The sequence below is a fragment of the Aptenodytes forsteri genome, unplaced genomic scaffold (genome assembly GCF_000699145.1).
Source record: "Aptenodytes forsteri isolate BGI_AS27 unplaced genomic scaffold, ASM69914v1 Scaffold320, whole genome shotgun sequence".
In the NCBI taxonomy this organism is placed as follows: Eukaryota; Metazoa; Chordata; class Aves; order Sphenisciformes; family Spheniscidae; genus Aptenodytes; species Aptenodytes forsteri.
Genome location: NW_008794890.1, coordinates 342,423 through 356,118, shown reverse-complemented (window position 1 = coordinate 356,118; position 13,696 = coordinate 342,423). Strand labels below are relative to the sequence as shown.

Here is a 13,696-nt window from a genome sequence, read left to right as displayed (position 1 = left end):
TTAGTATTTCAAATCAAATTCCTTGTTCATTCACTCACACGTGTATTTATATCCTTCCCTGGACCTGTCCCTCTATTTCTACACCTGTTCTGCCAAAATAAAGTATAGAGCTGTCTAGAACTCACCTCACTTTCAGACTGGCTGGTTACTTTAAATGAGTTTTTATGGTGGTGGTGATGTAACCCTTAGCCTGAAATGTCAGCACAGTTTTCTTATTAACACACTGCCATAGACCACGCTTAGATATATTCTTTTCCCTCCTTCCTCTTGGCATTTGCCAGGCAAAGCAGCTAAACCACCTTCCGTATTGGCTGCTCCTACCCCAATTCCTCCACCACCTGGAAGGAGGAAAGGGCTGCTTTTTTCAGGGGACCCTGGACCAGCAGAGAGCCGGTGACTGTCTAACCTGGCAAATACAGAACTATTTTAAGTGCATCCACTTTCCTGGCCAGTCCGCTTTACTGTGTTAAACTCATGTTACAGCCCAGATGTCAATGTCTATTCCCAAGATGACGTTGGGATAGCAGCCCTATTGCTATGAGAGCGCTAGAAACATGCACACCTTCTCTTTCACCTCTCCATTCTTCCTTTTATGAGCACAGCTGGGCTGATGCTGCTTAGACCGTACCCAAGGCAGGTACCATGTTTCAGTGGCACATCATTGCCAGTAACGTCATCAAGATCTTAAATGAGCTCTTCCAGCAATCTGCAACCAGGGCTCAAGAAAACTGTGGGCTAAGAAAGCTGGTCAGCAGACAATTACTATCCCTCACTTAAAAGCTGTCCATGCCTGGAGACATGGTTAGACCTTGAGTCGATATTGTTAGACCTTGCATAGGCCGTCCAACCTGAGAAGCATAGCAAGGTATGCCCCATCACTGGTTCCCCATGGCCAACACAATAACTATGACCAGGGCTGATCTGCACCAGAGGAAATGACCAAACGTATGTATGAAAGCTCTGGGATCAATTGTGCATGTTCCTTCTGTCACTTCCAGGGCTCCAAATGCTCAGAGAAGGGGTAAACTCTGCAGCTCCATGGGTTTTTGTGTTGCTTTCAAGCCAGGCTCCTCTCCTTGACATACTTTTCATGGGCTGTAAAAGTATCAGGAGACCTGGCAAGACCGCTGGAGCTCAGTGCCTCTGACTAGAGCTAGAAAAAGCTTTACTTCAAGCAAAGTAACTCACAGCACAGATCCTGGAAAATTCAATTCAGTTCCATCCCAATAATTATTACAGCACACCAATAGATCTTCCTTTATTTATTTTTGCAAGATAGAGGACAGTGATGTTAACACTAAACTAGAATTCAATCCATCATAGTAAAATTCATCATAAATCTAGACTAAGTTTAGCAGCTGACTTTGAAATTGCTATAAATGAGACTTCACAGCCTCTGCAAGGCTCATAGCAGAATCTATGCAGCCATCGAAGTTGGAATGAGTAAATCCATCGCCCCCACAAATCAGGAGAGGTTGAGTATGAAGAATCATTTGTCCCAGACAACTGGGCACAGCTTTTGTAACCTGAAAAAGAAAAGCATACAGGGAGATGGAAAAAAGTATTTTATTTACCTGAATTTCACGCCAGAAAGGTCTATATTCCTGAGAAACACACCTTCATACGAAGCACCCCTCCCGTCCCAGATCATAGGTCCAAGCATTAACAATCAAGGTACCATAGTAAAATATTTATCTTCTGGAGTTAAATAATTAGAATAAAGCTTTCCTGTATGTGGAAATTTAGAAACTTTACAGTCCCATTCTGTCTTATTCTCAGTCCGTCTCAGCAGAAATGAATTGACTGACCCTGGATAGATGAGGCATGGAGATCTCTAAGCCAAATGGTATGAAGATACATGATCTCACATCAGCAAAGGTGGGCTTGAAAACCCCCCCAGATATGTAACTCTTCAACAAAGGAAAGGGAGTCTGCTGTTTCCAAGAGGGCCTGCAACACTATTGGGTTGACCAGGTGACCTTCCTGGATGGGAAGTGAAGTGGACTTCAGAGTAACAGCTGTCATGATGACCTGCCCATGCTTCATGCTGCTGTGCAAGCGTACATACAGCCTTGGGACAACCCACCCTGTCTCCAGCTCTGCTACGCTGGTCTCCTTTCTCATCTGAGTAGCACAACAATTTTTAGACACTGCTGGAGATACAATCAACGCTTTCTCTGTAAGTAGCATGGGAAAAGTTCTGAATAAGGCTGCTTTGATAAATATTTAATGTCATTCTCAATGTATGCATTGTATTCATTTCAAATATAATTTTCCTGGCACTATGCCCTCAATTAAGCTTGTATCTGTGGAGTGGCAGCTCTTGAGCAGTTCTGTGTAACATTTCTAAAAGTGAAGGGACTTTGCTTTGGCCAGTACCTATTAACCTGAAGCTACCTGGAACCCATGGAGAGAGCAAGACCTCTTTTTGGTATTGTACTTTATGATAAACACCAGTGCGTGTCAAACGGCAGAGTAAAAGCACACAGCACTTGTGTTTTTACCACACTTGGCTGTGTCACACGTCGTTGTAGCCTGTTTCAAACCTATGTATAAAGGCAGAGTGTCCATATTGTACTGAATCAGTGCATCCCAGAGCAGCACTGGTGAATCTCAGAATGGAGATAAGGCAACAGCAGCACTGGTCTAAAGGTAAACGTGAGGGCAAGGCAGGCTCAGGCAGAAGAGATAAAAAAGATAAGAAGATGCAGGACAGCTTGATGATGAAGTGATCGGAGGAGGAAGGTGGGAAAAAATAGTCCAAGAAAAGGAATGACAAAACAAGACCCATAAGGATGAAATGTTGAAAAAGAGGATAAAATATCTAGAAAGCCAGAGAGAGAGGGGAAAAAAAAAAGAGCAGAAGCACAGCACTAGACCAGCAATAGAGATCAAACCATAGAGATCATAAAGCATGATACAGAGAGTACAATTTTCTTTCCATCACTTCTTGACTTTCTGCCTTTGGTCCAAAGATACGTTTTGGATTCAAAAATATCTTTTTGTCCAAAGATATGTTTTGGATTCCTGTGCAGTAAACGTTACTGTATCCCATCGTGTGACTGTCAGCTTTGGTGAACAAGACCTAAAGTTCAAGACATCTTGTTCAGTCCAGGGGATTTTTCCATTGATTCAAATGTACACTCAGCTAGCCACTGCTGTGCCGTTATCTGCCATTTCCATATGGATCAGCTGAAAAACACCCACATTTATGTTACTGGCTGCATTTTGTGTTACTGGCATGTTAGCATCTCTTTAAAGGAGGTAATTACCTGAAATGAATTTGTAGTCAGTTGCGACTCATTCTCCATTATTCAACTTAACAGAAGAGTCTAGCCATGTACGGTAATGTTCTCTCTCAGCCAGAGATCGTCTTTCTCAGACTACTTTTAGGTCAGTACTTAATTTATTCCTAAATTTTTCTTACAGATCGAGGTCACAGAGCATAAAAAATGAAGAAAGGTTTAGCAGAAAAAGGCTTTTTGAGTGTCCTTCCTTCTTGACTACCCAGTGCTTATTTGATGCTGGCTGTACCAGACAGCTTCTGGTTTGTCATACTGATCACAGGATCAACATTGTCACATCACAGCCTGCATCTTTTCACCTGTGTGGCAAGATTGTGTGCTCAGTGTAGTAAAGGCCCTCACTCTAGACATAGTGACTGGGGAAAGGAATGATCCTGCCCCTTCTGCAAGTTCTTCTGAAGGTGTTGTCCAACATAAATTCCAAATTACCCTCAGCTATATGGCACAGCCTGTTGGATCTCCATCCTCGAAGACTTCAAGACTCTGTTAGACAAAGCCATGGTCGAGGTCACCTAGTGCTGGCGATAGTTATGCTTTGAGCAACAGGTTGGACTAGAGATCTGAAGAGGTCCCTTCTGAGGGCCCCTCTGAAGAGGTCCAATATCTATGATTCTGTGTTTTCCCAGTATCCCTTATACATATAAAGTGACTCTGACAAAGGGACATGATGGGTTGGGAAGCTGTTGGCTCTGAATGCTAATAGTGTCTTATCGTAATTAAAGCAGGGGATACAGAATTGCAGCTGTGCTGCTAAGTAGTATCAATAGAAGTTTGGAAGTCCTAATCCCTCATCCGCCATGGATAATTGTAATGTCTGCATTTTAATCCCAGGATTGTGTTTGGCCCTGTGAAGAACATTACAGACGGATTTAATTAACAAGTAGGATAAATCCTGTCTAAAAGAGTCAGGGGAAAGATGCACCCATCTTACCAGTTCACTTTGCTTCTGTGGCAACAGCTTATTATAATTGAAAGTAAAGATAGCTTTAAGAGAAAGAGGGACCTCTGTCCCAGATATTTAATTTAGGTAGTGATTATTTTATAGGGTGGCAATAGAGATCTCTTTATTGAGATAACGGATCTGACCTAAACTGACTTATTTGCCATCTAAGACATATTGACATTCATCCACCAAATTAAAGACTGGTGATAACTCCTCCTGTGACACAGCCATAAAGCACAAGCAGCTGCTGAAGTCAGTGGTTTTGGTTAGTAGCAGCATGGTCGATCGCAGGCAACAGAGGCAGGAGAAGAAAGCGGGAAGAGCTGTAAATTGTATGGTGGTTTGAGAAAATAATAGAGCATCACCCAGCAGTATGATGTCTGAATGTAATTGTTAAATAAGGGAAACAGGATGCATACCTAGTGATTGAGGAAGACAACAATTTTGAAGCAGTTGTGGCAAATAAGAGTTCATTCCTACAGTCACTGTTCCAGCTACCTCTAAAAGATGAAGCAATAGGTACAAGGTTATAATAAATTCTGTATGGCCATAATTTTGCCAGGATTCAAAAAGCATAGTTGTTTGGTAGAATGCAATTGAGACTTTTTTTTTAATTCAGTAGTAAGAAATTAACTGCCGTTCTTGTCTTTTCCTTTATCCATGTTTTCACAGTGAAATAAATCAGAATGGGCCATATATGATGCATATGCTTATATGTCACCTTTGATACTATGCTAAAAGTGTGAGTAGTGCAAGGAAAAGGCATATTAAGCTCTTTCCTTGCACATATAAACAAAGTAGCTGAATTTGACAAATTTTATGATAGAGCTCTGTGATAGCAGCAGTATCTAGGGTGCATTAATTCTGTTTAAAAATACTTCTTTCTTTGTTTCGGGAGTCCTTTCCAGAGCTGGTCAACCAAGTGTCTGTCTGTTGGAGATAGATCCAATTCTTCTCCTCCCTACCACGTGCAGCTCTTGCGCTAGCAAGCAGTTTGAAGCAGAAAGGTAACAGATAATGCAGAAGGAAAGATCAGAAGTCACAACCAGAAAAGGATGCCTTAACAGTGACAACAGTACAGAGATACTGTTACTAGCAAAAAAACCCCTGAACTGATAAAGAAGAACATATAAAACATACCATGATTTTTGTATGAGTCATCTGAAACATTAAAACCTATGTTAAGGTCGTTTTTATATGAGAACTGAGAATAAATACTATGCACTGGGAAGTGATTTGCAAACTACCAATACCTATCTCGCAGAAAAATAAACTTTGTGCTAATGAGACCAGGTTCCTAAATTGGATGCAGATCAAGGGGTATGAGCAGACTTCACAACAGTCATCTACAATAACTTTTCCAGACTTCATAAAAGGAAAAATTTTTAGGGGACTGCTTTAAGTAAATATTTTGCATCAACTTCCACATTCAATTTCACCAGTGTAATTTAACTTAAGAGGCTTTGGGTAAACATGTAGATACACTCCAATACTTTAGGAAATTGCCAACAATTTCCTTGGATTTTTAAAAGAAATCTGTAAAATATACACATTTTGCTATTATTACCCTTAGGTAGTTTACTTTAAAATATTTTTCATATAGCATACAGTTAAATTGAACTGGGCCAAATCAAATAATAACAATTAGTACGTCTGAACACAAGGACTTCTGCTACTCTGTGGTAGGGTGGGAATTTTGCTAATAATATCACATACTTTCAGATACAGAAGAGACAGATTGAGTCACATTTTTAAATACCAGCGAAAATCCCACCAAAGTATGTGGGATTTACTTTCTTCCTGTGCACTGCTCCTGTCCCTGCTTACCAGGAGTGCTGCATAACTTACCGCTGAGCCAGGTCCACTATGTAAAAAGATGACTAGAACTGACCTGCCTGTCGTTGGCCAGCCTTGGATGCTGCTCATGACTATGTGGAGGAATGTATTACGGATATCGAGCAACTATCCCCTTTCCTCTTGCTCCCCAAGGATGAAAACCAATGGGTCGTATGATGTCTTTGTGATTCTTGTGATAAATCGCAAGTCTGTACCACAGCATTGCCCAAGCAGCATCTTCCCAGCTGACTGATCCCACTACAGAGTACCTGAGAGTATCTCCATTTCTGACACTTGATGCTGACTGGTTTAGGTAGGGATGGCACAATCCTCTCCAGGTGACTGAGAATTAACTGCTGCACCTCTGCAGGGTCTGAATCCAGGTGCTCACTTCCAAACATCATGGTTGTGTGAACTACAACTGAGGGCCCAATTTCAGGAGACTCTGAAATAAAGGAGAGAGATGCTTTTGAAAGATTACTCATTAATGCTTGCCCTCCTTGCACGCTGACAATTGTGCCTCTAGCCTAGGAGTCAATAAGAATGAAAATATCTGTGGCACCACCCTGTTCTTCCAGCTGGAAAAAACACAAGGAGTAACAACACAAGTTGTTCACAAGAAGCACAGTGAAGAAATCCAGGCTTTTTGCAAAATTTGTGATGGTTTTCCCACTGCAATAACCCTAGCTCCACACTTGTCTGCTAGAGGAACCTCAAGGCATTCCCACACCCCATAAGTAGCAGCTGGAACGAGCAGGGAATATACTGGAAGCAAACTCTTCCCCTTTTTCCTCCCAGACATTTCAACAGGCTCTACAAGGAGGGCAACCACCTGGCGATTGTGGCAAACTGGCAAAAGAGAACACGAAGAAACATGTAAAACTGCTTTGAAGGAATTTTTCCAGCCAGGTCTACAAATAGTAAAAATTAGTGCCCCTACAACCGCAGGGCACTCAGAGGCACACGGTCACAGCCATCCACCTGCAAGGTCTTGCTTGGGTGGTGGTTGTGGAGGTGAGGCTTCCCAAAGGGCTACACTTGCAGCTGGGACTCGTGTTATCATTGGCAACAGTAAAGGGGAAACCCTTTAACAAAGGCTGAAGCTCACCCAGTCATGTGGTAAGATTAAAGTATTGGATGATGCACCTTTTTTTTTTTGGATGGAAGATTATTCTTGGAAATGGAATGGCTCTGCTGCCGATTGCAGGGATCAATTCCCAGGGGCTCAGCACTCTGCTTACAGCCGAAGGCACGTGAAGTCCTTCTGAGTGCAGCAGCGCATACCAGATGTAAACCAAACAAATTGCAGTCGCAGCCACCGCAAGCCTGACGCAGGCAAGCCACCGCACTGACAACGGCATGGCTCTGCCAGCAAGTCACCTCCTCTGTCTGAACGGCTGGAGGAGTGCGGGCAGCCAGGTCACCACAGCCAATTTGCTTACCCACCTATATCAGACTAATTCATATTCTTCCTCCCCTGCACGTTTGAAACGCATGTCCCCTTAAGGGGACAATCTCTGCAACACAGAAATACAAAAGACTTGAACATGAAATCATCATGAGATAAAAATTATCTTTAAGACAAAGGACAAAAAAAGAAGAGTGTTTGTTGCATTACTGTGAAAAACATCTGCTCCCTCTATAATTTGTTGCATATTGGCCACGCAACAGTATTCACACAGTTGAAAGGCTAGAATAAAACCAATACTTTACATTTATGGAGGGGGAGAAGGGGAACAGAAGCCAGGGCAGGTTAGCTTGAGAAATCAGCACTTTCTTTTGGCCTGCACAAGTGAACTCAACTTAAATTTTGCTGCTCTAGCAACTTCCAGGAAATCAATGTGCGGTTGTCTACATGCATGTTTTGGGGAGTATGAACCTTCAATACAACTTCTGTCCTTGGGCAAATACGTGCAAGTGAGCAAAACTCAAAAAAAGAGTTTATCCCTTAAAAATCAACCAGGCTGCAGTGCCAGGGGAGGAACTGAAGGCAGCTCAAGTGCTGATGTTCATCCCAGCAGACTTGGAAATGGCCAAGCTTCGTCACAGCTGGGGCTGGTAGTAGGTTCTCTACAGCAAGGGACTTCCGTCCCCACCAGCTTGTTGGCTTGTCACCTTACAGACTTGGTCTGGACAGCCAACAACCAGCAGCCAGAGAATTTGCCTAGAATACAGGATTTTCAGGCTCAGTGATTTTCCTGTGCCAAGGCACGATGAGGACCCAGCAGATCCTTGTGTGAGTTGTTCCTGCTGGGGCTGTACTACTTCAAATGAGCAGGATGCATTTGCTGGAGCAAGGACATGACCTGGGTTCTGCTATATTTCAGCCGAGAGCTCAAACTCACCAAGCTGGTCATTAAATTAAGCGATTCCCTCTTGCTCCATTAACCAGAAATTGCCTCTTCTGGCTAAACCTTTGTTTGAATTAGCACATTCCTAGAAAAATATTTTAGTTTCAGCAAATGAGCATTTTATGACCAAGGAATCCACAAAGAAAGAGGCAGCTGAACACTTTCTGAACAGTTCTGGCTGTTAGGTACCAAGCTTGATAGAAATCTTTCTCTCTGCTGTGTCAGTGAAGAGATCTCAAGCTCCAGCTCCTCCAGCTGGAGATCCCCTTTGAGAAGATGACAAATTCCAGCTTTCCAAAGGCAACCAAAATGTCTTTCTTTGATGAGCTTTCTGTCCTGGGCTGATCACTTCAGAATATGCTACTGAGGCACAGCAGTACCAAGTCCTAGCACCCACAGGAAGCATGAAAGCAATGGCTTTAACTTCACTTGGAAGGATCCCTTCACTGAGTCTCTTTCTTGGGCGGGCCAGCTCAGTCAACCCTTGCTCTCGAGAACTGGGAAAATGTGGCAAAAACAGTGGGAAGATGCTTTCTGGTTGTGATCAGGAATGCACCCTGACAGGCCATGTCTGAAGGCACTGAGCCGTGGTGCTGCCTTTTCTTAAAGTTCTCCTTTTCCAAGTAAGGCAGTCCTAAGAGCAGAAGATCACTCACTTCACTCCCTGTGTTGGGCTCACAAGCTCTGTTTTCAGCAAGTACTAGAGCTCTTTTCCTGGGTGATTTCCTGAAGTGTCCAGAAACTCTGCGTTTGTTTCCTATTTTAATCTGAGGTGCTGATTTTGCTCTCTTGTGTCTTGGGCTTGAAAGTAAGCCTTAACCATCGGGGATGGACAGGTCCAAGACATCCACCTGACAAGGATTTGGGATGAGGGCAAGGCAGATCTGGGGACTAAGACCATAGAGTGAAACAAGGACCACTCTTGTCTAGAAGCAGAGGCTCAGCCAAAGGGGCCATCTTCTTCCCTGAGCTCTGATGAACTGATTGCCTGAGTCTAACATCCAGCCTCAGATTCATGTTCCTGAGATTCTTCCTGCCACCCCCAAGCCCAGTTTCACAGGCTAGCACAAGACATATCTCTGTTCATGTCAGCTTTTCCAACTGTCTGGAAAAACGTCAGAAACGCTACTCAGCCTCTCCTTCCCATTTTGGGGGAGAAAACAGGTATTCTGATGTCTCTACATAGAGACTGTCAGGGACAGAAGACCAAGTGGGGAAGCCTATTAGGTACCTTGGGATTTATTATAGTGTACTTGGTATTTTGGCAAATTCTTCCACATAAACTTGGCAAAAAGGCTCACTAAAAGACGTCTAAGCATTTTAATAAAATAAATATTCATTGCTTGCTGTGACTTGTTATAGCTAATGATTCTTGGACAGGGTTGCCTTCTTTCAAATCTCTCGTCTCTTCCATAGCATGTACAAAACAAGTTTCAGGAGAACAGGCAGTTTGTTGAGTTTTTAATTCCTCCTTTGAGCTACTGATAGCTTGGAGAGCTTCCAGAGGCCACTGAGTCACAGCCTTCCAGTACTGAAATATGCAGCCTGCAAGGATCAAGTTTAGCCTCAAGCCCTTTTCTTTCTTCTGTAAAAACACTGGCTAAAAGAGAGGAGTTTAAAATAGATTTTTCCCTGAAAGCAATGGGGGTATCTCAGCCTTGATGTGCTGGGTATGAACGACTGTTCAGCTGTCGCAGGAGTAAAACCATCATTTTCCTCCCAGTGTGTTTAGACCAGGCTGCAACAGCTAGCTTAAAAACAAGGGCTTCTGGCAGGGCTTCTCATGAGATTTTAATTTCCTTTATTTGTGGCAAGGATGCAAGCCGTCCATGGCCATGCTAGCAGATGACGAAGTAGTATGGGAGATGTGGCAAGCCCGGGAATGCTCGGCAACGCGAGGGGTAATGATCTGAGGGTGAATGGAAGCAGCATAAAAGCTTTCATATGCTCCCAGTTCTCCCCCCCCTCATCCCAGCTGCACGGCAATTAATCCGATCAGTTGATGTGGTGGAAGGCATAAGACGCTGGGTAGATCAGAGCTAGAATGAGATGGCAGAGTTGGCTGTGGCTTATACCTACTTAATGAGCAAGGAGCCGCTCTGCCAGCATTGGCAGCGTCCTCGGCATCCGCAGCTGCTGAGGGACCCCACTGAAAACCTACGAGCAGCGAGCTTGCGCCTGGCTCTCCTTCCTCCATCCAGCCTGTGCTGCATCGCCGCAGCGGCGACATCGGCTGCAGGGGCTGGGTGCCTGCCCCTCATCCCCTCTGGTCTGCCTCCGTTAACTCGCACCAGGAGGAAAGTGGCTTTTTGTGCAGAGACCCTGTTGAGGCTGCAGCCGGGGAGGGAAGCGCCAGCATCATCTTGTGCAGCGATGGCAGTTTGGTGGACGTGGTTTATACCCAAGGTTCAGACTCTCCTCTTCCCCATGGCATAGGGAACACGCAATACTATTACTACAGGTTTCCTTCGCTTCTGCGTTTTTTCTTCATTTTACTGTTAATTTCTTTTGCTCTGCTGCATCGCACAGGACTGACACAGGCAGATAGTAGATGCAAAGTGACGAAAGTGAGGATAAACACATTCCTTTCAAGACTCATTTTGCTTCCATGTAAACAGAAAAGAACTGTGCAATCTTTGGCATATCACCCCATCCAGCCCAGCGTCCCATCCATGGCAGGGAAGGTGTCGCAGGAGCCGCTACATCCCTGCCTGGCCCAGGAGCAGCAGCTGGGGCTGTGCGGACCCTGCAGACTGTGGAGTGGCTGGCTCGTGGGAATGGGAAGAGGGGCAGAGCCAGGCTCTGATGTAGGTCCCAGATTTAACATGGCCACCCTCCTTGGAATATCTTGCCCACCACCATTTCTTGGCCACCACCACTATCTACATGCAGTCATTCTGAGCAGCCTGCAAGGCTGAGCAGAGTAGTAAGGATGAACAAATCCCAGTTTTTTTGTCTCAAAGTCAAAGTATGAAGTTCCACCAGTCCCCCACAGACAAGTCTAGTCCACAAAAACCTTATGGGAGACGCTGAATCACTTCAGACCAAAGTCCGGCTGCACTGTCAGTCTGATCAGCAGTGTCTTCCCCTCTTAGCGAGCCTGAAACCACCTATGTGGAAAAGAAAAATGGATGAATTGAAAAGACAGGAAATATTAAATAAATGCAGAATTAAGTAAGTGGGGAATTGAAAAGTGAGGATATAACTGCATCTTCCACATCCTAAAGGGAAGGTGACAGAGATGACAGAGCCAGACTTGTCTTAGAAGTTCAAAGAAATGGGACAAGAGCCAATGGGCACAACTGCAACAAGAGAAAATCCCAACTGGACATGAGGATACAGCCCCTTCCCGTGTAAGCAGGGCATCCCTAGGACAGGGCCCTGAGTGTGGGGTCTCCATCCTCGGGGACTGCCCCGACTTGCCTGGACACCTGCTGTAGCTGTGACGTTTGCTCTGCTGGGAGCAGGGTCAGGCCAGAGACCCCCACCCCGCTGCCTCCAGCTGGAGCCTGGTAGGTTTGTATAAGCCCATGAAAACAGATGAGGAAGATCTCCAACACTGAGTAGCATGAAGTACAAGCTGTCACAGGTAGAGGACACATCAGCTATCTGGAAGGGGTGTCAAGGACAGAAAGCATGAAAGCAATTATAGCTCACCATACACTGCACTTCAGCCAGTTATAACCGTGAATTAAGCACTGGCAAAGTCTCACCATGTTGAACTCTCTGGGGAAACTGGATCTTGAGCTACAACATGGGAATGAGGGGAAAGGTGTTTGGATTGTGAGCAGGACAAGGTGGCCATCAGCTTCTTAACGTTTCAGGACTGTCTCAACACTCGTCATTAATTCCCAGCTGGAGGAATCACACAGGCTGTGTAAAGAAAGAGAAGGATAGACTGCTGACAGTGAGAATTTATGCAGGATTAAGCCTGTTAGGAGTATTATCTTCCAGAAAAAGGATGGGGCTCATAAAAGACGCCCTGGAGAAAAGCACAGAGAACAAAGCCCAGGGCCACTTCCCCAGCACAGTGGCTTGCTGCTCAAGAGCATCTGGTGTCAGAAAGGTGGCTCCTAGCTTTGAATAACACTTTTAGTGCGGAATGGTAAAATGGAAGAACATGGTGTCCTGAGTGAAGCTGCTCAGCAAAGCTGCCCGGGCTAGAAGTGCAGCTGTCAATATTACAGTGGGATAAAAAGACACATGGGTGAATTCCTCCACGCACTCTGTACAGTGACAATACGAACAGCCTGTGGTGCCAAGTCCTCCCACGGGGACCTCCTTCTGCCCTGGGAAGTTCTCAGATGATATTAAGGGTGTAAAGTCAGCTCCTGTGGTGGCCACGTCCTCCTTACCATCAGTCTCAGGGAAGGAAGGGAACAGAGATATCACTAAAGCATGAACACCTCAATAAAACAAAACATAACTTCTCAGAGAAAGCCCACAGTGGATTATCTGTCCCCCAAAATCTTCTCCCTTGCAAAATGCAAAAGCTACTTTTCTCTGGTGAATCTATGCCAAGGTCAGGGTTCAGAGTCCCTAAATTCAAAAGACATTTTAGAGATTAGCTGCAATCCCTGAGATTCACGGAGGCCTGAAGCTTCCTTAGCAAGGAGAACACGATCAGAGCCTGAAAGTCATAGGATTCATTTGGCAAATGGTCAGGATGGTATCTATCATGTTCTGGGAGTGTGACAGGTTGAAAAGTAACTGTGGAAGGGAAGGAACTGGCGGGTAACATGGATTTCAAGGTGCCAGGAAGGGGACACAGCACAGTGCTTTTGGGACTATATTAATGGCAGAAGGTGCCCTAAGAAGGACCCATCCACCCTTCGACACTGTCCGTGCGGCTAGCAGTGGAGACTTGGCAAAGATGGGGAGAAGTAGCTATAGCTTCTCCTACTATCCCCAAGAAAGCAGAAACCAACTGGATTTGTCCAAACAATAATATTCCAGGAGAGAAAATCATGTCTAAGGGCCATCATGGAGCACGTCTTGCAGTTGCTCAGCTGAAAGGCTTTGAAGCAAGAAACCCTGTACCACAAGGGACACAGTGTGCACTGAGGTGCCAAGGACAGGGTGTTCAGAGAGGCTGATCAGCCTCGACCTTAGAGGTGGTTGCACTGGTCTAGGACTGAAGCACATTTGTGGAGAAGCATGAGGCAGCATGGGCTGCAATCGGCACGCCCTGGAAGTGCCCTGTGGCTCACAGGCTCTGCAAAGCCCATAAATCCACTGACCCTCGGGAGAATGAGATCTAC

The 13,696-nt window shown here is 44.9% G+C and overlaps 1 protein-coding gene across 1 annotated transcript in view; it reads right to left on the bottom strand.

Annotated features, from left to right (window-relative positions):
* Positions 1 to 1,236: 1,236 nt before the first annotated feature.
* Positions 1,237 to 13,696, bottom strand: part of RNLS (renalase, FAD dependent amine oxidase) — an 80,389-nt gene continuing 67,929 nt past the window's right edge. The window contains exons 5-6 of the mRNA XM_009275099.1: positions 6,354 to 6,529; positions 1,237 to 1,526 (exon numbers count right to left, since the gene is read on the bottom strand). Coding sequence (XP_009273374.1) covers positions 1,374 to 1,526; positions 6,354 to 6,529 — 329 coding nt within the window. The 3' untranslated portion in view covers positions 1,237 to 1,373. The remainder of the gene's footprint in view (positions 1,527 to 6,353; positions 6,530 to 13,696) is intronic.